General features: G+C 30.1%; 3 protein-coding genes across 9 annotated transcripts in view; 1 reads left to right on the top strand and 2 right to left on the bottom strand.

The window, feature by feature from the left end:
* LOC124946479 (DNA-binding protein Ets97D-like) lies at window positions 1-4568 on the bottom strand. Of its 2 annotated transcripts, XM_047487219.1 has the most exons (7): window positions 4099-4568; window positions 3792-3949; window positions 3436-3654; window positions 3251-3363; window positions 2962-3187; window positions 2715-2886; window positions 1819-2008 (listed from the first exon to the last, which is right to left on the bottom strand). In XM_047487219.1, exons 1-7 carry the CDS (start codon window positions 4259-4261, stop codon window positions 1974-1976), a joined length of 1086 nt encoding a protein of 361 aa, XP_047343175.1. In that variant the 5' UTR covers window positions 4262-4568; the 3' UTR covers window positions 1819-1973. The 2 variants fall into 2 exon arrangements, with proteins under 2 accessions (XP_047343174.1, XP_047343175.1); XM_047487218.1 differs by lacking the exons at window positions 2715-2886; window positions 2962-3187; window positions 3251-3363; ... (1 more) ...; window positions 3792-3949; window positions 4099-4568 and adding exons at window positions 1-760; window positions 882-1116; window positions 1224-1300; window positions 1361-1511; window positions 2147-2497 and having other exon boundaries at window positions 1711-2008.
* A 653-nt stretch (window positions 4569-5221) lies between these two features.
* LOC124957920 (Kv channel-interacting protein 1) lies at window positions 5222-23564 on the top strand. Of its 2 annotated transcripts, XM_047515469.1 has the most exons (8): window positions 5222-5614; window positions 5712-5892; window positions 7505-8140; window positions 19936-20005; window positions 20079-20149; window positions 20410-20682; window positions 21151-21479; window positions 21930-23564. In XM_047515469.1, exons 3-7 carry the CDS (start codon window positions 7976-7978, stop codon window positions 21196-21198), a joined length of 627 nt encoding a protein of 208 aa, XP_047371425.1. In that variant the 5' UTR covers window positions 5222-5614; window positions 5712-5892; window positions 7505-7975; the 3' UTR covers window positions 21199-21479; window positions 21930-23564. The 2 variants fall into 2 exon arrangements, with proteins under 2 accessions (XP_047371425.1, XP_047371426.1); XM_047515470.1 differs by having other exon boundaries at window positions 5222-5892; window positions 7457-8140.
* The window catches only part of LOC124957919 (dynein regulatory complex subunit 5), a 12595-nt gene continuing 860 nt past the window's right edge, over window positions 13155-24889 (bottom strand). For 2 of the 5 annotated variants that reach the window (XM_047515463.1, XM_047515465.1), the window contains exons 2-11: window positions 19163-19246; window positions 18593-18865; window positions 18122-18313; window positions 17409-17573; window positions 17141-17279; window positions 16690-16924; window positions 16254-16412; window positions 15675-15789; window positions 13528-13661; window positions 13155-13430 (exon numbers count right to left, since the gene is read on the bottom strand). In XM_047515463.1, the coding sequence (XP_047371419.1) occupies window positions 13279-13430; window positions 13528-13661; window positions 15675-15789; window positions 16254-16412; window positions 16690-16924; window positions 17141-17279; window positions 17409-17573; window positions 18122-18313; window positions 18593-18865; window positions 19163-19209 (1611 nt within the window). In that variant the 5' untranslated portion in view covers window positions 19210-19246 and the 3' untranslated portion in view covers window positions 13155-13278. Of the gene's footprint in view, window positions 13431-13527; window positions 13662-15674; window positions 15790-16253; window positions 16413-16689; window positions 16925-17140; window positions 17280-17408; window positions 17574-18121; window positions 18314-18592; window positions 18866-19162; window positions 19247-19520; window positions 19813-24889 lie in introns of those variants that run through there. The other 3 variants (XM_047515464.1, XM_047515467.1, XM_047515468.1) reach the window with 3 other exon arrangements.

Here is a 24889-nt window from a genome sequence, read left to right as displayed (position 1 = left end):
ATACATATATACATATATATATCCATATGTATATGTATATATATATATATATACACACTTTCTCTATAAATTAATTAGATTATGTTATGTTAGATAAAATTATTTCTCAAAAATATAAAAATGTAATCATTTAAAGTACCTTATATCTTCGTCGTATGGAAAGAAAAGAAGAAAAAAAAGGAAAAAAAAAGGAAAAAAAAAAAAAAAAAAAAAAAAAACGAGGCGCAACTTTTTAAATCTCATCAAAAGTAACGTCTACCTTCTTCGACTAATTTACTTAATTCAGCGGCCGAATAGCCCAATAATTGTTTCAAATCGCAAACGAACTTGTAAACGAATCTCTTCCCGTGTACCTTAGATATCATATCACCGTCATAATAATAACGAAGTGCTCGACTTAATTTTTCATAATTCATCGATGGTTTATTTTTACGCGCGCCCCATAATTGTGCAACTGCTTCTGGTTGAGTCAATTTAAATTCTCCTTCGGTTCCTACCCATTGTATAGCACCTCTGTGTTCACGGTCCGTCAATAATTCCAATAAAAATTGCCACAATTGTATTTGTCCGCTGTTTACCGAACGACTCGACGTCGCTATTGTGATCGGTGTCGAATCAATATTCTCCAATGGTACACTGACTACTCTTGTTTGTTGATTAACAACTGGTCGTGTTTTAGGATTCTTTTGATTACGTACTTTCATAGTTTTGTTCGTAGTATTTTCACTGACCGACGTTGGAACGTCCTTTTGTACAACAGCTGAAAATGAAAAATGAAGAAAAGAACATATATATATATATGTTTGTTTAAATAAATAAATCTTAAAAATAAATCTTTTTTTTCTCTCTCTCTCTCTTTATCTTATTATATCATAACTTACCGACGAATTTACATTTTCGTAGTAATTCCAAATGTGTCCAGAATACATCACCGGGATCAAGAGGAACCTTGCTCTGAAATTCTTCAAGTGTTAGATTGCACAATTGTGCACCTGTTATATTCCAATCGGCTAAACGTAAGGAAACCAAATTGAATTGTCTAACGGCCCATTGAAGCCAATGTTTCACGTGTGTTTGTGACCAATCCTTTGGATCGGCTGGTATCTTCAAGCGTTCCTTTGAGATAATAAATTATTATATGTCAAATTAATGATAGATTATTAATAAAACAAAAAATATAATTCATCGTATTTTAATTTTTATTTCAACGTGTACGTTTATACCTGTTCTTTCTTATATTGTGCATCTACCATCCATCTTATCACATTTTGTTTATTTTCTTCGTTGAAGGATGTTATTGCTAGAATATAAATAATCAATTGATTTCTGAATCTATCATTAGAAATTAAAACTTACGTACAATTATTTTCTGCAAGTTCAATGTAATCTTCCGCAGGTTTTAAAACGTCTACTATGTTAATACGTTTTTGTAATGCTTTTATTTGAACATTAACTTGAACAAGACCTTCACCTTGCACGCATTGATCGACTAAATTTTTGTGACATTCGAGCTATAAGAACGTTTACAAAAATAATCTTAATTTATTATTATTATTACATATAATTATTATTTTGTTACATGAATGATATATTTTCAGATAACTTTAGGCAAAGATACAAATGCTATTGGTATTATGACAGGAGCTTTGGTCGATATGATAATAAACAAATACCCAGAGCATATTGTGCAATGTTATTTTTCATACTTACCATTTGTGCATCTTGCAACCAAAATGAATAATCGGTAAGCTCGACGCCTAATCTTTGTTCCAAAAGATTTCTTAGAGTGGACAGTGGTTCTCTAATATCCATATGTTGCATAAGAATCCCGTCGTTACAATCATCGCTATTGGTACTACCTTCTAAAGAAAAACTTGGTTCAACTTCCAAGTCTGAATTGTCCTGTTGAAATTGTGCCATTATATCGTCATCCTGGGACAATATAGCTTCTGGTTCCATTTTGATACGTTTTATCATTGCATATTCAGATTCATCGTCCGTATCAAAACTATTTTGCAATATACATAGATAAAAATTAATATTACACGGATATGAATGTGATAAGAAAAAAAGAATCGATAGAAAAAATTTTCAGGTTATGATACGTGAATCATTAAAAATTGAAAAATAATCGTAAATGTTTTACCCTTTTTCTGAATTCTTTCGACGAATTCCTAAATCCATGGAGATACGAATGGTATTTAAAGATATTTAACAGTAACGTAAATCGTATAAATGATATTTACTTTTGAACATAATATGCTAGATGCGTCGTCACGCTCTCATACACTTCATACGTTGAGTCATCGAATGAACGTAAACATGTATAAAACTACGAGAATATTATTTTCCTCGAACTTATTTACAAATTTTTCGTTATACGTAATTCACTCACACGTGATAGAAAAAATAATATTTGTAGTAAAATTCGATATGGCAAAAACAATGAAATCACTCATACGTTCGTGACGTATCCCATGAATCAAAAGTGGCGCGCTCAAGCGTCAAAGAACTGAACTAAGAATATCATACCAGAATAAATCAAAAAGAAAAATTACTTTCAATAATGAAATATATATATATATATATATATATATACGTACACAAACGCACACACATGTACATACACTTTCATGTCAATAATATTTATTCAACGTAATTTAACATTGAATATTACAAGTAAGAAATCAAATGGTTGTCTTCCCATTATTTACCTAAACACATATCCATTACTATATTATAAAGTTTTTCACCAAGATATGCAAATGTTTTTGATTTTTCGCAATGTTCCAAAAGATTATTACTAAATTTATCTTCTCCATAAAAAGCACCGGCCAAAGCTCCTGTCATACTACCAATAGTGTCTGTATCTCCGCCTAAAGTTATCTGAAAATATATCATGCATCTAACAAAATAATGATTATATATAATCTTATAATTATATAAAAGAGGATAACTTACCGCATATTGTATAGCTCTTCTAAGTGGATTTTCAGTTTCTATACCTTTGATAGGCCGTTGCGCTCTTAAGAAACAAAATATTGCTGTAGGTACAGAATAAAGAGCTGCAATACCATTACCAAGTTGCCGAATAACTTCTTCGTTCGTAACGTTTTCCTCCGAGGCAATTAATTTTTGTAATATATCTAATTTCAGCTTGTAAGGTTGTGGTTCAACTAAGTCTAAACTATAAGAAAGCTTATGACGAAATATTTACAAATGACAATTCTTATTCTATATTATAACTTACCCTTCTTCATCTTTCTCTATCTCCTTCATTTTATCAATAAGTTTATTAATGAAATCTGAAACATTTAATTTATTGGATGGATCTAATTGAAGACATTGTTGAATAGCAATAGCCTGAAAAAATAAATTTGTAAAATATTTGCAAATAAGTTCCAATTTATTCCTATGAAAGATTTCTTATCTTACCTGCAATATAGCACCATCGATGCCAATTTTGTGAGTATGAGTAATTTCAGTAGATCTCCTTGTTCTATCTATAAGTTTATCGTTATCTTTATAATAAAATAATGCTATAGGTGCAATGCGCATAGCACCTCCATTACCCCAAGAACCTTGTCCATTAAATTGTTCCCTCGCAGGAAGTAAAACATCCTGAAACTTATTACCACGTAATTTCTGGAACACCTAAAAGAGATTATTTTTATTCCTATTATATCATATACGATGACGATATATATATACAAATATATATATATATATATATATATATTTAATTAAATTACTTCAATTAGCCAATACATTCAAAGTCTTTTCATACTAACGGTTACAACACCAGCCCCATAACCACGATTTGGTTCCTGATAATAGCTTTTCACAAACCTTTTTGCTAAATCAATGAGGTCTAAGTCGCCTTTTTCAATTAAAGATTCAGCCACACTTTGTGTCATTGCTGAATCATCTGTATACTGCATAACTGGTGCTAGACGGAGTTAACCAAAAAAAAAAAAAAAAAGAAAAGAAAAAACAAGTACATAGTAATAACGGTGTTGATTATAACATCTATATTTGTATATATTATATGATATCTCAATAAAAATATTAATGTTACATTTCAAGGTATCATCTAACCTTTAAACATGTTTCCTTCTAATTTGTCAAAAGATTTTTGTAAAACTTTTGTCATGCCGGCCGATAATAATTCCTCATTTTCGTAAGGACTACCAAGACAGTCACCCATCAAAACACCTAACATCGAGCCACGAAATTTACTCTTTAATAATTGCAAGTCCATTTTTCCTTTATATTTCTATTTTATTTTCTTTTTTTCTTTTTCTTTTTTTTTTTTGATAGGATAAACGAGATCCTCCTATCGTTACGTCTTACTAACAGAAACGCGTAGATCCAACTAAATGCATCTCTTACTAGATTTTTCATGAAACCGATGTGATATAAACTTTCGAATTATTATGAAAAAGCTTTGGGTAATATAATAGAGCAACTTCTTTTTTTTTTTTATATAATTAATCTTCATTCATTTATACACATATAAATCATCTCTATTGCATTTCACCGTATGAGATAAAAACGTAGTTAGTTGATCGTAGTAGTAGTAGTAGTAGTAGTAGTAGTATTATCAATAGTAGATCTATTTATATATGTATTTCAAAGAAATTTATTAATGGAAAGCTTCTTTAAAAAAAGAAAAAAAAAAAAAAAAAGAAAGAGTATTTTATAACAACGTAAAAATTCTAAAATAATAACAGCTTTGATTTAATATTTCCTTGAGCTGGAAAAATATATTGTCTATTCTGTTGAATAAACAATATGAAGCATAATAAGCACGTAGAATTCATATTTTTCGATCAAGAACAAGAAAAAAAAAATATAGATATATATATATATACACATATAAAAATGTGATTATTTTTAATAAAATTTATCGATGGTGGTTCAAAAGAGAGTGATTTGCATGTGACATTAGAGTTTCAAGGATGATTACTTCGATTCGATTAATCGACGATGCTATGATATTTTCAGTTACCTACGGTCTACTGTTTAATCAACGAAAATAATAAAACTCAACAAAGACGAATACCGATTGGCTATTGAAAGAACGTTCGGTATAGCGAGAAGCAAGTAGCGACGTTAAATGCGACGACGTTGATTGGTCAATTCGACGTCGAGAGATAAACGTGGTGGGGGAATAGAGCGTCGTACGGCGCGCTCTACCCGGGCAATCAGTGTACCGCCGGCCGCGTAGTCGATCGGTTGGTTTGTACCGTTTTCCTTCGTGGGAGTTTCGTTTCGACGTCTCCGTTTGATCTCTTTCTCTCTCTTCAATTTTCGATAGTATCCGTTTCGAAAAACGATTGAAAAATTTCTCCCACTGTTACGTTTCTTTAAAAATACAAAACGATTATTTCTCGTTCATTAAACGATTAGAATTTCTTACGTCTAAGAAATATATTCGTTCGTTTATTCTCTTTTAACGGCGTTTTTTTTTATTACGTGAACCTGAATAAACTTTACACTCGTGAAACAAACTATCCTTCGCATCTTTTCTTATACGGAGCCAAAGAGAGAGAGAGAGAGAGAGAGAGAGAGAGAGAGAGAGAGAGAGAGAGAGAGAGAGAGACAGAAAAAGGTGATCTGTGAATGAATTGTTATCAAATTGAGAAATACGGTTATATATATATATATATACATATGTATATGTATATATGTATATATATATATATAAGATTGGAGAAAGGGAAATGATGTCGAAGAGACAAGAAGGTCGATTCTTCTTCGATAATTAATATCTTAGAAGACAATACCCTTATTGCGAGAAAAGTGTAGTATATATTGCAAGAGAAAGGGAAGGAGTGAGGGAGTCAAGCAAGAGGGGCCAAGAGAGGAATTCCATCTATCTTCGCGCAGGTACGTGTCTCGTTACGTTCCGTTCTGTTACTCTCATGGCATTCAGATACTTAAAGCGATTTTCTCATTTCATTATATCCTTATTATATTTCTCATTCTAATTTTTATATCCAATTCAACGTAATAATGATTAGAAATTTATAATAATTGAAATTTTGTAATTTTTATATTGACATCATTGACATCATCGAAATCGTATAATATATATATATATATATATATATATATATATATATATATATATATATGTTATTTTTTATTTTTATTCATTCAATCATTGCTCTATTTTACGAGAAATAATTTCTTGCCAACCTCCATCGATACCTCCATCTTTCTCCAAATATTTTGCTTTGATCTATATATATATATATATATATATATATATATATATATATATATATAATACACAGGATATATATGTATATGTATATATGCACTGTCCATCGTCGTCTATTTCGTATATATACACACACGTATACACGCACTAGCATGGCTCAAGCCGTCTCGTACGGTCATAAATGTTTCGGCCATGAACTCCGATGATCGCTCAATGAACGCATAACGCACGTGTAAAATCCTATTCTCGTTATTTTCCCTCTCTGGAACGATATTTTTCTTTCTTTTTTTTCCCCTTTGTTTTTCTCTTTTTTTTTTTTTTTTTTGAATTTTTCATTCCTAGGATTAGAAAAAGTAAAATTCAAAAACCATTTATAGGAATAAACGACCTACGTAGTCTCTCTCTCAAAAAAATAAAATTTTAATCGTAATTTATGTAAGTATATGTACTTACGAAAGTTCGCGATGAAAACAGAACGAAAAATGAAAAAAATAAAAGTGACTAATTAATTGAATAAACAATATATATATATATATATATATATATATGTATGTGTTTGTTTATTCAATTATTCAAAATAAAGTAAAATCGAAGTAATTAAATTCAAGAAAGAAGTATGTGTATACGATGTATACACTTTATTTTGACTAGCGTAGTAATCGAAAGAGATACGCAAGTACCATAGAGGTTATACATAGAAAGGAAAAGGAAAAGGGAAACAAAATGGAAAAGAAAAAAAGAAAAGGAGAAGAGAAAAAAATGAAAAGAAAAGAACAACAGGCAAAGCAAAAGAATAGAATTTATTGACACTCGTGTTATATACGGTTCGCCAACCATTTCTCCCTTCGCATTTTTATTTGTCCGCGGTCAGGATTAAAGCTCGACCATGTTTTCTTTCATCTCTCTCTTTCTCTCTTTCTCTCTCTCTCTCTCTCTCTTTCTCTCTCTTTCCCCATGCTTTCTTCATTCTTGTGTGTATATACAGGATTAGGGTCATATCATAGAGATAGAGAGAGAGAGAGAGATACGTACGTGTATGTGTATATGTGTGTGTATATACCTTAAGAAGCATTCGCATACGCGCACATACGATCGATCACGAGCGCGCTTATATGCATTATATGGATTTTATTTTATTTTTTTTTTATTTTATTTTTTTTTTTTTTTTTTTTTTTTTTTTTTTTTTTTATATATATATATTTTTATTTTTATTTTTTTTCAAAAAAGATGATATTAACGCCATTATACGAGCATCGATGAGAATCAATCTTTCAGAGGTCATCACGGAGGTCAACCGGAAGAAGAGATCGATAATACGAGCGAATAATTTTAAGATTCTCCTTTGAGGAACATATTATAAAACACTGTTATAATTAAAAAGAAAAAGCAAAAGAAGAAAAAAGGAACGAGACAAGAAAGAACAACAAATTGAAGTGATATCGCAGGGATATCAATAAGGGGCAGACACGCGAAGGTAATATCCCTCTCGAGGAAAAAAAAAAAAGTAAAAGAAGAAAAAAGATCAAACGCAGGCGCCATTTTTTTTTTTTGGTTAAATGGCGACTAACCACAACTCTATTGAGTCATGAAAGCTAACCTATAAAAAGAGAGAAAATAAAAAAAAAAAGAAAAAAAAAGCAAAATAACAGTGAGGGAGGAGGGAGGAATATAGGAATCTCTCGTTAGAAGAAGAAAGGAAAAAAAAACAAAAGAAGTGAGGAAGAGAGGAAGAGGAAAGCGAAGGTCATGGCGACACCACCGGACTCGCCGGGACCGGAAGAGGCTCTTTTCGAGTTCGAGAGCACGCGGGCGAGACAACAAACCGCCAGACCTGTAGCCCTCGAGGAACTACTCAGACAGACCAAGTTCTCGAGGCAAGAGATTCGTGTTATGTATCGAGGATTCAAGCAGGTACATAAGTTTTACTTCTTGAGATTATCTCTTATTACCTCCCATTCCCCTACCCCACCTCACCCCATCTCATTCCATTCCATCTTCTCACCCACAGCCTGCAACCCTACTCTCGCATAACTTCTCTACCCCTTTTTGCTACTTCTCTTTTCTATTTCCTCTGTGCTATACTCCGCTAACCACTTCACACAACACACTAGACCATCATTTTCCTGGCTCTCTTCCTTGTTCTTCTCCTTCCTCTTCTACTACTTCTCTTCTACTTCTACTTCTTCTTCTATTTCTTCTTCAAATAGATTTTCTTATCTTTTTCTTCTTTTGCTCAGTGATTCCTACGAATAAGAAACAATATTTATTTATTAATAACGATCCTGTATATATATATATATTAATAATTGTACGTGATTTTGATGGTTCATCGTGGCTATCGAAAAGAATTGTTTTGTAATCAGACAATTGATGAATAGAACAATAAATGGAGGAAGAAAGAAAGTGTATACGCGCGCGCGCGTATGTATATATATATATATATATAATACACAAGCGCGTATTTGTAAGAGGGAGAGGGTTGGCATTGTAAAAAGGGGGCGGAGCGAAGAAAGGCAGCCGTAGGTTTTTTTTTTTTTTTTTTTTTTTTTTTTTTTTTTCACGTAAAAAGTCAAAGCGCGTCTTTCAACTCAGCAACGATTGCTTCTTTTGATCTCCCTCTTATCATCTCTCTTATCCTTATCCACCTTCACCTCGTTGCGTCTTCCACTTCCACTTACCTCTTTTCCCTCCTTCGCCCTACAACCCTACCCTCCTCTCTCTCTCTCTCTCTCTCTCTCTCTCTCTTTCTACCTTATTTTCCTTTTTCTCTTTCCACCTCTTTATACCATCCCTTCTTTCTTCCGGCCTTGCACATACACACATCGATCGGAACGTTCGTTAACCCGACGGTACTATCTATGATATATGTCTATGTATATATATATATATTTATATATATACGTGCGCGCGCACATATATATATATATATATATGTGTGTGTGCACATATATACATACTTATCTTTTTTATAATAAAAAATTTGTGAATGCTCTTAAGTACCCTAGATGGGAAATGCTCTTTTTCTTCTTTTTCTTTTCTTCTTTTTTGTCATTTATATTTCTCGAAGATCTCAAATATTTGATTTTGTTTCGGATTTTTCTCTCTCTTTATCTGTTTTCTTTTTCCTCTTTTCCAAGACGACGCATATCCAAATAACATGTATACGTGGCTTCGTTCCAATTTCGTTTTAGTCGTCCAAGAAATCTTAAAGTCTTTTATATATATGTATATATATATATATATATATATATATATATATATATATATGTACATGTATATGTATATGTATGAAGAAATTATACATATATATATAATCATTTTCTGTAATACCAACTCGCAATGATCACGTGACACCCTTTTATATCCAACCATTTGCAATGGAATACCTACCACCTATTGCATATCTCATGCCGTAGGTTAATTGATGTGTATTTTAATTATTCTAACGTCATACATTTATTTTTATTTCGCTTGGTATTAATAAATATTAATTTTGAACGTATAATATATACGTACGATATGTACAGGGTAGGTAGAAATTTTTCAAATGATTTTTGAAAAATCGATTATTCCCATTCGTACTATTCCACAGTTTGTTAATCTTTTATAGTATCGTGTAACTTTGAAGTTACAAATTTAAATATATACATACATACATATATATATATATATATACGTATATGTATGTATGTATGTATGTATTTTTTATATCTTTGTTTCATTTTATTCTTATAAAATTATTTGTTAATTCACGTACGAAGTTTTAATATCTTTTTATCTTTTTAATTTGTCATACTTAATATAATATAATAATAACTATATTATGATATATGTAGATATACCGGGTGTTCAAATTATGACGTTAGAAATTTTTACTTTTCCGAAGAATAACATTTTTGGAGAAAAAAATTGTTTGAACCAGAGTTATTCCGATTTTAAGATGGAAATGTTATGACATTTATTTATTTATTTTTTTTTTTTTTTTAATGAAATATTTCAAAATCACTTCGAGGTTCTTTGTTTTTCTTCCCCCTCCTTTTTTTTTATGGATAGGAATCTATATTTTTTATAACGATAACATATTCTAACGCACAAAAAGGAAAGAAAAAATAATAATAATAAAAAAAAAAAAAAAAAAAAAAAATAGCAAGTAACTTTCTTCTGCAATATTTTGTTATCCCGAACACGAAGAAAATAGTCATGCTTTAAATCGGATTAAAATTGATATGCATCAAAAACGTCGATGTATTATCAATGAAAAGGCCAAAGGTGATTTCTCAATATTCTCCATCATTTTTCTTTTTTTTTTTTTTGTCGGGCTTAAAACGTCTAAGTCTTCCTTAATAAAAAAAACAGTTATTATAACTTGCGTATCTTGCGCAAGAGTGATGGAACATCTATGAAAAACATGTCTTTACATTATTTTCTTGAAAAATATAACGAGTTTTATACGAAACATTTCATTGTAAAAACGACAGGTTAGGAGATATTCAGTCGTTTGATCATTTAAAAACGGGACAATCTGTGTATACCTACACATACTTATATGTATATTTGATATATGTGTACATAAGTGACACGAATGAAGATAAAAGCATGGAGCGTGCTCAAGTTTTAGCAAAATTTAACTTAAGGAAACAGGGGAAAAAGTCTTCCTCTTTCTTTTAAGAGAGAGAGAGAGAGAGAGAGAGAGAGAGAGAGAGAGAGAGAGAGAGAGAGAGAGAGAGAGAGAGAGAGAGAGCGTGCGAGCGTGCGAGCACGTACAACAAACACACATATATATACACACATACACACACACACACACACTCACACACACATGTATATGTAAAAATGCATAAGTACAGCGTAAAAAGTCTACTCGCTCATTACGAAAATGAAATGTAAACTTTGTGAACGTAGAACAAAATTTTTTAAAACTATAAGAGAAATATTATTATTATTAGACGGGTGAGAGAAGGGTAGTGGAGAGAAGGGGAAGATTTGATTGGGGGTTATTAGACGTATTATCGTCGTTAAAATTCCTTAGATCGACACGTGATCAAATTAAAGTCATTTACGGATTCAAAGATATAATTATGTGTAATAATATTTATGCATATAATGTCATTGTATGTACATATGTATATACTTGAGACGGATATGAACGTGAATTACGCGTTTTATCGCGTGCACCTGTGGAAAAATGTTAAGAATGGTGGTACGTGAAATAAGGGCACGTGTTATACTACGAATTTATATTTCTATGTTGTTACTCGAGGACGATCGATAAATGGAAATTTGTAGCGTTATCGATTAATGTACATAGTTTTCTCGTATATCTATCTACTTTTCGCATTACTTTATATTATATACTTGAAAACAGACACAGATGTGTGTGTGTGTGTGTGTGTGTATATTTAACAGAAAGAAAGAACGAGGTTTACACAAATTAATGTTTTGTAAGGACAAATAGATCCCTTTCATTAACAAGAGGATCTAGGTCAACTAGATTTTGATCATATTCATTAATATTATTATATTATTCATTAGTTTGAATTTATTTATCTGAATGAGAAGCTTTTGATCAATTTCTTTTTATTTCTATCTTTTATTTTATTTATTTTTGTTTTTTTTTTTCTTTTTTGTTTTCTTTCTCTCCCTCTTCTTTTTTTCTTTTTTTTTCTTTTCATTAACGCGTATTTCAGGTTAAGTATATTCACATATTACGTTATTGAATATTTTCAATGAGCTTTTATATCATTGATTCGTTAAATATATGTGTATATATATGTATTTTTTTTAATATATATATATATATTTTTTTTTTTGTTAGAAAAATTATATTAATAATTATTATGTTTGAAGAAAAACAAAAGAAAGAAAGAAAAAAAAAACAATAGAAAGAAAAGAAAAGAAAATACGATAAAACCATATAAATGCAGAGCCATCTGCGTATGTAAGTTTTATGTATTTAGTTATTATCATTCCTGAGATCATTCCCATCTCAGTTAATTGTTCAATGTCGATCGAAATCGTCGAAGAAAAGGTCATCTTGATCGGCGAACTCGACAGATTTATTGGATCCTGTTACACACGTATATATACATGTATATATGTATATATATATATATACATACATATATGTGCACATATACATGTACGTATACATGTATATATAGAAGGAAACAGAGTGGTAATTCGGTGTTCTTCGATAGTAAAATCTAATTTGATGCGATCGCGTGCAAGTTCGTCCGAGGGCGCTTCGCATATATATATATATATATATATATATATATATATATATATATATATATGTATGTATGTATGTATTCACATGAACGAAGTCGTCGGAATCATCCCCTTGAACTCCATACACGGTCGAATGCTCCAATTTCCATCGGCTTTACGCGCTGTAGCTTCCCACTGGCAAATCCGTAGAAACTGTTATGCTTTGCTGCTGCCTACTTTTAACGCTTTATGTTGAATATCGCCATAAAACAAATACCTTCGTGCGCATGCGTGCGCGCGCGCGAACACCCTCCTCCAGCCCACCCTTTATCCACCCATTCACCCCGAACACATCTGCCGGCCGGCCGGCCGCCCTCCATCCCCATCTTTAGGACGTGTAACAAATCAAAACATGAAAATTTGGATTTCTCGTACGAACAATATTTCGATGGAATTTAATGATCTCATTTGGTTCCTTTTTTTTTTTACAGAATAAATATAAATTTTTATCTTCTCGTTGGTTTTCTTCCTTTTTTTCTTTTTTTTTTTTTTCTTTTTTATCATATTTACAGAACTAAGTTAATTATTTTTTTGCAAGAATGAATTTTTGATTCTGTATAAGTACATATATATATATATATATTTATACAGGGTGATCCACAAATCGAGTTTATTAAAAATGAAAAAAGAATTGCTGCTTACTGTTAGTGTTGGTTTTGTTTTTGTTTTTTTTTTTTGTCTTTTTATAGATACACATACATACATATACACACACACATATATATCACATTCAAGTATCATTTAATACAATAAAATAATTTTACAATGATGATTTATTTCTATGGAACTTCGTTTTGATTTTCTTCTTTAATATTTTCTTCGTTAAAGTTATTGATCGTCGCCATGTTTTTTTCTTTAATCGGATAAACACTCTCCGTAGATTTGACTTGATTGACTTGAATTTGACTATTGAAAATTGTCTTTTTCTCCTCTATATATGGATACGTATATAATTATATAAATATATGTTATTACATATTACATGTTCATGATAAAAATGTAAAGTTAAAAATGTAATCAATCCTCACCTTCGATAAAGATGATGTCGTCATCGGTCTCATTTTTCTTTGGATACTCGAGATCCAAGCGAGGTGATAACGAGCTTGGAGTACTTCCTTGTTGTACGCCAGATACTTTTTCTTGTGCTCTTTTTTTCTTGTTTCTGGAAAAAAAAAAAAAAAAAAGAAAATGGAAATATTCAGGTTAAAATCTTACATCTTCTTTTTTCTTTTTTTCATTCTTTTTTTTTTTCCCCCCCCTTTTATCTCAACGACCTGTTATACATATCCATCTCTGTGTCTCGATCGTAATATAGGGCGAAAGTATATACCTAGATGATATTAAAAAATCATTTACTCATTTTTCTTCGCAAACTTCGCAGACTAATTCTTTTTTTTTTTTCTTCTTCTTCTTCTTCTTCTTTTCCTTGTAGATTTAGAAAAAAATATTCCTATATAAATTTATGAAATATTTATATATTTAAAAAAAAAAAAAAAAAAAAAAAAAGTTATTTTCGAGAAAAGAAAAGTGTAATCGATTGTTTTTAAGATCACTCAAGTAAACTCTTGAGTACGTTGCATGTCTTTAAAGAAGAAAATAAAAAGTGAATAAAAAAGTAAGGATATCGGTGTTGTCAATATAGCGTTGGTTTAGTTCGAAAAATGAAAAAAAAAAAAAAAAAAAAAAAAAGAAAAGAAACAAACAAACGAACAAATAAATAAATAAATAAATATATGAATAAAAAAAGAAGTAAGAGAGAAAAGAAAGATGAATTGTCCTGAGAAACTATTAAAAGGAATTCTAAAAGATGAAAATAATGTTGCATGATTTTTTTTTTCTTTTTATTTTTATTTTTTCTTTTTTTTTATCGATCATCTAACAACAGAGGTCGTCGACTTTAATTGTTGAGAAATTCGAACGATAATAATTTTTCTTTTTTTTTCTTTTTCTTTTTTTTTTTTTTTTTTTTTCTACTTCTTTAAGTTTTGGCTGCTTCCCAAGAAATATTCGCGAGCTAGAAGCTTTTCGTGAGAAGAATAATTAACGGGTTTGCGAAGTAGGCATTAGATTAATTTATGCCGTGTTAGATCGATCTCTCTCTCTCTCTCTCTCTCTCTCTCTCTCTCTCTCTCTCTCTCTCTCTCTCTCTCTCTCTCTCTCTCTCTCTCTTTCTCTGTCTGTCTCTTTCTCTGTCTGTCTCTTTCTCGTTGGTTCCTGAACTTTTTCTACTTTTTTCTTGTATTTATTTATTTTATTTCTTTCTCCCTTCCCTTTCATTTCCTCTTCCTCGATTCTAGCTCGTGCTCGATTAGATCCACGCGTACAGATGCCAACGAATTCAACGGAGGATCGATATTCATGAATATTACAAGGAGAACGACTACTGAGCTACGTCGATGACGACGAGAAGCTCTTTTCAAGTCCCATATATTTCCGTGTCATGCACAAAATAGCACTTTCGTTCTATAGAAATTTCATGTTTACAAGAGACTATTGGACGATTAAACTTTTAATAATGACGAATAAGTATTTGATTTGAAATTTGTAATCTCGCCGATAATGCGAAGTCATAAATATCTTTTTTTTTTTTCTTCTCCCCCCTCCCATCCCCGTTTAAGATTAAGCATTTGATTTGAAATTTGTAATCTCGCCGATAATGCCAGAGCATAAATATTCTTTTCTTTTTAAAATTAAGTTAACACGACGATAATTTAGCTTTTAAATATGGCTTATTATTATTATTATTATTATTTTATTTTTTTGTTTGTTTTTGTTATCAATTAACGGTTCATAGTTGTAACAATGATAAATAATATTTTTAATTTGTAATCTTAAATCAAGTCTGCAATGTGACGTCGAATATATGATACATTTTTTCTTCTTTCTTTCTTTCTTTCTTTCTTTTAAATGTTAAATCACTATAAAGGAAATTAATTTTCAAATATGGCCCTCGTAATTTTTCTATGAATTATGGATATATTGTAGGAAAGGAATGACGTCATATTATAATAAAACCGAGCGAAATGCACTTTCGAGAATTCATTATCTCACTTGTAAGTCGTACGAGCGATCCGACTTCGATCGAATAGCGAGAGTCCTTAAAAATTCAATGAATCCCTCATTCTTTTGTAGGGCAAAGGTTTGAAAAATTATCTATATACGGTTGATGGCTCACCTAAGTACACTTTGCCATATCGAGGACTCGGATTCCTTCGTGAAATTGCACATTCTTGCGTCGAATCCAATGATATATTTATTGGCTTCAACGACCTTCTCGAACAGTTTGCCAACTGAAAGTATAAAAAAATTAATTAAGATTATCATTAAAGATAATTAAGATCATTCAAATGATTTGAAGCATTCCGTATTCCAAAACTTCTTTTTTTTTTTTTTTTTTTATACTTCGCAGAATTCTCAAATCGACAAATTAAAAAAAATTCCCCAAAATTGCATCGAATAATATTAAATTCAAACGTCCCCAATAATTTTTGGACGTCAAATAGAACATTTTGGGAATCGTTGATAAAAAAAAAAAAAATAAAAAATAAAAAAAAAAAACAAAATAAAAAAAAAATACAGATAATAAAAGATGTAAATATGCGGAATAATAAATTTGAGAATATTAGTGGAAGAAAAAAAGAAGAAGAAAATATATGTATATTTAAACGACATGATTAATGTGGATATAAGTTGTAATAATAAAGACGTCAAAAATTTAACGAGAAATTTCAATTCGAAATCTTCTTAGTCTTACCTATTGGACCGAAATTGTTATTTGACAGATCAATCTCGAACGTTTCGACGTTTATATCCGTAGACTCCTTGAGTATCTCGGCTATCGCTTCTCCGTTGGCTGAGCTTAATTCGCAACTGCTGACATTTAGAACTTCAACCTGCTTGTTTCTCAGTAATACTATTAACGAATAAACAATAAATTTTCATTGTTGGATAAGTTGTCTGTTCGTCCGTGCGTGTGTGTACACATCGTCAAATATTTCATATTCGTCGCGAGATCTTTCAAATGAATAAAATTCGTATTATCTTGTTTCGTTCTCTTTCTTTCTCAGATCAGTGATTTTCAATTTTGTCCTGCTTTTTTTTTCTCTGTTTTTTTTTTTTTTTTTTTTTTTTTTTTTTTTTTTCTCTCTGTTGATATCTAATAGAGAATATTATTATCTGTTTATACTTACGTGCACAAATGTGAATACCACCGGCATCACCCAATGGATTCAATCTCAAATCGAGATGACTCAACATTGATTCCCTTTCTAACAAAACATAAACTATACCAGCTATACCCTCGGCCCCGATCATATTGTTGACCAAGCGAAGTACTTTCAATCGTCCGTGTAACGATACAAATTCAGCGACCGCTTGTGCACCCAAATCGAATAGCTTGCAATGCGAAAAATCCAATTCCTCAAGCTATTCCCATTCCCAAAACAGAAAACAAATCGATAAGTTAAATTCAAGTCAATTTGTATATTACAATTTCTTTTTATTTTTCCTTTTTTTTTTTTTCTTTTTTAGCCCCCACCCCCCTTTTTTTTGTTTGTTTGTTTGTTTGTTTTTTTTTTTTTTTTTTTTTTTTTTTTTTTTTAATACTTATCACGTAGGTCGTTTATCTAATGCTTCGCTAACATTTTTATTTCCTACGAGTTTCTGTAGAAGAACAGCAACTCTGGCTCGATCCAACTTGCTTCTCGTAAAACTAAATTTCTTCAGATTGTAACAAGTTTTCAATCCTTCGCCAAGATCCGAACAGTCTTTCACTGAAAATCTTTTCACATATGATAAGATTAATCTATTGAAGAAGAAGAAAAAGAAAAGAAAAGAAAAGAAAAGAAAAGAAAAGAAATAAAAATTTGAACAAGAAATATTTATTATCGCTTAATTAATAATTGCTTACTCGAAATCTCTCCATTCGAAACCATCGTCCATATAGATCATGCCCATGTTCAAGGACATTTCAGTGAGGTACGGTAATTGCGGTAAGATTATTGACATTGGAATATGCTCAACCACATCGTCATTGTACAGATTATCACGATCGTCATCGTCTCTCACTGGTTTTCTAAAAATTAAATTCACAAAGATTGATTGCCTAGAAAACAATACTAATTTTTTTATTAATTTATTTGCGCTAAAACTATATATATACATAATGAAAAAAAAAATTATAGTATATAAAACAAAACAAAAAGGAAGAAAGAAAAATTATAAAAAACGCAAGATATCATTTTATATTTATACTAAGAATAATGATTTTCAAAATCTTTTGTTCGTTTTAATTATGTTATTAATAAATAATATTTATATATTTATTTATTTCTTTTTTTTTTTTTTTTACTTATTAATTAATAGATCAAATTATAATTATTTTCAATTCAGCTTAATTATGATAATTATTAAATTTTTTCTTTTTTCTTCTTTAACACCACGTAATAGAGTAATGGCCTGAAATACTTGGAGCATAATTTCAACTTAGCTTCAAGTGCAAACATAGAGACGGTTTTAGCCAAGAGGCCGAGAACGTGTATCTAATAATAATCTTTAGGAATATTGTGAGAAGGCGTTCAGTCGAAAAGATATATTATTCGTTGGCACTTTCGTTGCACTCACTTGGTAGGTTTTAGAGCACGCAACTTTAATACATGCACGTGCTCGCTCGAAAGTTCAACAATTTTCATACAATCATCTCTTTGCGATTCAAAGTAATTTGGCTCAAAATTTTCCAAATATTCGGCCAAATGACGTTCGCAGTATAATCGTCGCCATGATTTATCGTAATCGTTTGGATTATTAAAGGACCATCTATTAGAAATCATATATGTATATATAAATATAAATATTACAAATATACTATACTATATTAATATTTATATATTATTATATTATATATGATATAATAAATAATATATAAACTCTGTAATATAAATATAAAAGTAATATAAATTTATTTAATGCACATACACACACACACACATTATTTAAATATTTATTTAATAGATTATATGAATAGGAGAATAAAATAAAATAAAATAATATATAAAAAAAAAAAAAAAGAAGAAAAAAATAGAGAAAATGATCAACCTATTTTTGGCAGCACGTTCCCAATAATGTTCGTCATCTATCTTAGTAATAGTCAACTCAAAGGGAAGATCAGTGGGCAAGGTTTCTATAATAACATCTTGATCCATACAATTTGGCAATTCTTTGAGTATGGGATTATTTTCCCATGACGATACTATAACACGAAGAGCTAGTATCTTTAATTCCGGTACTATGTTATCATCCCAGTTGAAATTTTCCGAAATAAGTGTTCTCCGTTGTTCGTATGACAATGAAGAAGTCTCTGTCGAGCATCTGAATAAAATAGAAAAAAAAATAAAAAACGAAAACAAAAAAGATTTCTATCAAATAATAAATAGATTATAATACGGCTATGAGTCTCATTAAAATGATCGAAATTCTCTTTCTCTTTTTTCGTTTTAACTCGAATAAATATGTACGAAGTTGTGAGTTGAATTTTTTTTAATTTCTTCTTTTTTTATTTTCTATTTCTTTTTTTTTTCTTTTTTTTTCTTTTTTTTTTTTTCCTAATAAAGAACAAAAAAAAAGGATTTAGTTGACATGCGTAAAGAATAATATTAGTTCAATTACCTGTAAGCTTTGAAGATATTCTCGGTAATTGTATGCGGAATTCTCATTTCGAATGTCCTTTTTAAATACGTATGATTCTCTTATCTGCAAAGAATTATTCATATTACCGTAATTAACGAGATTTCTTTTCTCCTTTCTTTTTTTCTTTTCTTTTTTCTTTTTCCTCTCCTAACATTTTTAAAAAGTCTCGACGGTGTAAAAAAAAAAAAAAAAAAAAAAAAAGAAAAAAGAAATAAAAAAAGAAATAAAAAAAAGAAAAAAGAAAAGGAAAAGGAAAAGAGAGGGGTTGGAAAAAAAAAAGAAATCAGAGAAAATATGAAGTATGTAGGCAGACGGAGTACTTAAGGTGTATATATACATATGTAAGTATATTAACGAGAGTCGTGTCGCTGCCAATCGGAATCACGAAGGAGGAAAACTCGTTTGAGTGAGGCTTCGTCACCAATTAGCCTAACGAGAAAGGTGTACGGGTCGCTTAACTCTTGAGCGATATTCCTGGAGAATGAGAAAGAACGTAAGAGAGAGAGAGAGAGAATGTAAATGAGGGTAGCAGGGGGTTTTAAAAGAGGCCTAGACGGATAAATTAAGTACAAAGAGAGAGAGAGAGAGAGAGAGAGAGAGAGAGAGAGAGAGAGAGAGAGAGAGAGAGAGAGAGAGAGAGAGAGAGAGAGAGAGAGAGAGAGAGAGGAAGAGGAAGAGGAAGAGGAAGAGGAAGAGGAAGTATAATAAGTTGTTCTTTTTTTATACTCTCTTTTTTTCGTGTTTACTTTCAGGAATGCCCGGAAGGTGTGGTTCACGAGGACTCCTTCAAGGACATATACGCAAAATTCTTCCCGCATGGCAGTGAGTTCCAATTATATATGAGATACGATTTTTGCGTAAATTAGTTAATGGCGACCCCTCATGCGAATTGCAGACTCCAGCCTCTACGCTCACTACGTATTCAAGGCTTTCGACGTTAACTGTAACGGGGCCATCAGCTTTAGGGTAATTAACTGAGAATTAGAGAGAGAAAGAGAGAGAGAGAGAGAGAGAGAGAGAGAAAGAGAGAGAGAGAGAATCACCATTTTATATTTATTTATTTATTTATTTTAATAAGAATTTTTTTTCTCTTTTTTTTTTTTTTTTTTTTTTTTTTTTTTTTTTTTTTTTTTTACTTTAATCTTCCTTTGTCCTCAGTTTCGCCAAACATTTGTATACATATATGTGTGTTGAGATTAATTAACTCTGAATTATTCTATCTGCAGGATCTTTTGGTAACCCTATCGACCCTTTTGCGAGGTAGTATTTATGAGAAATTAAGATGGACCTTCAAATTGTACGACATAAACGGCGATGGTTGCATCACGAGAGGTGAATTAGGTGAAATGGTTACGGCCGTTCACGAGCTCATGGGTAGAAGACATCATGCCGAGGAAGAAAGAAAAGCCAGGGAACAATTGGACAGAGTCTTTAAAAAGTTGGATCTTAATCAAGACGGTGTTATCACTATCGAAGAATTTATTGAGAGTTGTCTCAAGGTACGAGAAAATGTTGGAATATTGTTAGAATTATTAAAATGTTATATTGTTCCGAGACAGCTTTTAGAGTTTGTAGATAGGAAAGAAGGAGATTGGCTATTGTGTAAAATTGAAGAAATTTTTTTCTTATTTTTTCTTTTTTTTTTCTTATTTTTTTATTGTAAAAAATTTGCAACCCATCCCACTTATCATCCCCTATTTTTTTCAATCTCCGAATCGTCAATTAGGAATTCATTAATATCGTTGAATTAATTACACACGTTATGTTGAATATTTTTAGGAAAGATAAAAAAGAACGTGCTGATTCGTCTATTTAAAATCGATTAAGATTATTTTGTAAAACTTTGATAAACTTTGATATAATTAAAATCCGTCATGTAGTATGTCATTAGGTATAAGATTATTAATCGTAATGAAAAATTTGGAATTGAATCGATATTATTTTGTATTGGGATATTATGTTTATAGGACGATGTGATCACAAGATCATTAGCTATATTCGACAGTGCGCTTTGATCTCCGGCAGAAGAGGAAAAGTCGGAGGATGAGGTCTCTGGAATAAATGCGATAGCACAAACGGCACCGACGCCACCAACGCCGCCTACGCCACTTTCTACAACGTTTTCGCAATCTTTGTCGCCGTCGCCACCACCACCGTCCTATTCCTTGTTACCACCGATACCTCCGCCTTTACCCTCGCAACCACCACCAGGATATACTGTACAGGATCAAGAGCTTTATTTACTCTTGGCAGCTCATTGGTGGAATCAACCGGAAGCTCCTCTTTTTTGTTGAAGGTAGAAACGTATGAGCTTTTTACGAAGTCGAGGAATATGAATTTTTTGTTCTTTTTTCCTCCCTTTTTATTTTTTCCTTCATCCCAAATTTTCTGAGAGATTAACAATTAGAGTTTTTATTTTCTTTTAAAAATAGAAAGAGGATTATGAAATTGTTATGACAATTTTGAAGTTCGAAGAAATTTAAAGATGTTTTTTGTTTTCCTTTCTTTCTTTCTTTCTCTGTTTTTTTTCCCTCTCCTCCTCTTTTCTTTTCTCTCCTTTCCTTTTCTTTGGAACCGTCAACAACGCTCATTAGTACTTTTCTGTAGCATCCTTTTGTTTTTTGTTTTTTTTTTTAATCTTTGACGAAGTCAGATGTACAGATTTGCAAGAAAAAATGTTTTATAATTAATAAATGCATTTTTAATAAATTGTTAATTAAAAAAATTCTACTTTTTTCCTTTTCAGACGATTTAACGCGAACTGCAACTGCCTCCGGTGCAATGAAGAAATATAATGTATGTTCGACCGTAATGTTTATTAAAATGAGAGTGAGAAGAGGAAGAAGATGAAGATCGAAGGAAAAAAAAGAAAAAGAAAAAGAAAAAGAAAATAAAAGAAACAAAAAAGGAGGTAAGAGACTAAGCTTCGAAAATTGTTAACTCCCGATATGAAAGGAGTATATAACACGAACGAAGCAAGAAAGAAGATAAGCATGATAAACATTCGAAATTTGATCGAATTCAAATTCATTGCTCTCTTCTTAAAAAAGAAGAAAATAATATTATAGGATATATTATAGAAAAACGTATGAGATAGATAAATAGATAGATTCGTACGAATCGTTCTGTAAGTATTAAAAGCGTTTCATTCGAAACACCTGATAGATATCAGCGTAACGAAGAGAAAAAGAGAGAGAGAGAGAGAAAGAGAGAGACGTTGTTGAATAATTTATAAAAAAAATTCCTATGAGAGAGACGTAATAATAATAATAATAATAATAATAATAATAATAATAATAATAATAATAATAATAATAATAAATAAGTAAATGAATGAATGAATGAATGGAATAAATAAATAAAAAAAAGAAAGAAGGTATCTTACGTGATCGCTCAAATACCGTCGATTTGTGCCAAATCGCCGTCAAGGAATCCATGTTCCAATCTCATGAATCTCCCATAATAAAAGTCTCTTAACTATTACATTATGAATATATAAATAAAAATGAAAAATAAAAAAAAGAGACAAAAATTTGAAGATTCATAATATACATATGTAAACGTCAAAAACGTTTTGGTATCCCGAAAAATATTGTAAAAAATATTCCTTTAAAGGGAATATAACATTGGAAGGTAACAATCTTCGAATGGTGTTAATTATATTACACCTAATGAAAATTAGATCATTAGAATTATATCGAAAATCTTCCAGATATCGATTTTAAGGAAACGGAAATATATAATATTATAATAATGATAATAGGAAGAATAATAATAATAATAATAATTGATAGAAATCATGGTATTTCTTTTTAAGATCGTTAAATAATAAAAATGAGAGAGACTCATGAGAGAAAATTAATAAATGCTTTTCGAACGTAACGTTAAAGCAATAGAAATATTTCTTTTCTTTTTTTTTTTCTTTTTTTTTATTTTCTTTTTATTTTTCTTTTTTTTTTTTTTTTTTTCTTTCATTTTTTATTTTTTGTTTTTTCTTGGCATGACAGAAAAATACTGGCAGTCTTTTAGTTCTTTGCAAAAATAATAAAATAAATAGTTCAATGAATGAATGAATGAATGAATAAATGAATGAATGAATGAATGAATGAATTAATTAATTAATTAATTAAACGTTATAATGTTAAAGAGAAACACGTAAGTTTAGCTAAATTTTTTTCCTCTTAAGTTCAAAGAACTTTTTTCTTTCTTTCTTTTTTAATTTTTTTAATTTTTTCTTTTTTTAAACAATCGTAGATAGAATTCAATTTCAAGATTATAAAATTTATATCGGGATAGTTATCTATGTGATTGTATTAACGACTGCACATATCTTTATCTAAACTAAATCAAATAAGACAAAAAAAAAAAAAAGAAAAGAAAAGAAGAAAAAAAAATTAGAGAAAAGAAAGAGGGAAGAAAGAAGGAATGATAGGAAAAAAAAGCCTGATATAAATTCCTATGAATATTACTTTTATTTTATTTTCAGGATAGACTCGATAATGAACGAAAAAAAAATAAATGTATCTATTATTTAATAAAATTGAAAATTAATATTTTCAAGCTTGCTAATAATGATAAATTAAAGAAAAAAAATAAAAAGAAAAAAAAAAGAAAAAAAGAAAGAAGAAGAAACGAAAAAGAAAGAAATAAAATAAAATCACAGAGAGAGAGAGAGAGAGAGAGAGAGAGAGAGAGAGAGAGAGAGAGAGAGAGAGAGAGAGAGAGAGAGAGAGAGAGACAAACAAACAATAAAATCGTCAAATTGATAGAAGAGCATTGATTATCAAAAAATCGATGTTGACTAAACACCAAGCTATTGTAATTAGCATGTAATACATAAACGGAAAGAAACAATAACGTGTTAAAGTTTATCATAGGATTTAAAGGAAGAAAAAAAAAAAGAAGATAGAAAGAAAAAGAAAAAAAAAAATAGTAATCGTGTAATAATAATCATAATAATCATAATCATCAAGTCATATGTGTATATTAGAGATTTTTCTGTAAGTCTCACGAACACGTTTAGGCATACGATTTGTAATATTGTGTGCATGGGTGATGCCGGTAGATATAATGTATTCGCGAATTAAACGAAGGAAACATTGTATCATTATGATCATTTACAAAGGATTTACTCTCGAATATGTGACGGAAAAGAAAAAGAAAAAGAAAAAAAAAAGAGAAAGAAAAAAAAAAGATAAGAAAAAATGAAAGAAAAGAAAATTTTTAAAATATCAAACAAATTCGAATGAATGAATGAATGTTAAATTAGTGTATAAAAAGTTGCACTATTTTTAACGTCTCATCACTGATCGAATACTAATATACGCACGCACGCACGCACGCACGCACGCACACACACACATACATACATACATACATACATAAACATACACGCACACATACATCACGGATTCTGATCTAAAAATTTCTATCGCTATTACTGCCACCGATCATTCTTTTATAGAATACATTTGTGAAATAATATCTGAATCCGTTTAAAATAAATTTATTTTTTATGAAGTTTTTTTTTCTTTTTTCTTTTTTTTTCTTTTTTTTTTCTTTTTTTTTTTTAACGACTATATATAAATATGTGTATATATATATATATATTTTTTGGTTTTTTTATTTTATTTTAATCTTTTATTATTGTTATTTCATATGCTCGAAATAAAGAAAAAAAGTTTGTGATGGAATTATTATTTCACA

Source organism: Vespa velutina, chromosome 2 (genome assembly GCF_912470025.1).
Source record: "Vespa velutina chromosome 2, iVesVel2.1, whole genome shotgun sequence".
NCBI classification, from domain to species: domain Eukaryota; kingdom Metazoa; phylum Arthropoda; class Insecta; order Hymenoptera; family Vespidae; genus Vespa; species Vespa velutina.
Note: the sequence above shows the minus strand (reverse complement) of the source record. Positions and strands in the feature narration are given on the sequence as shown.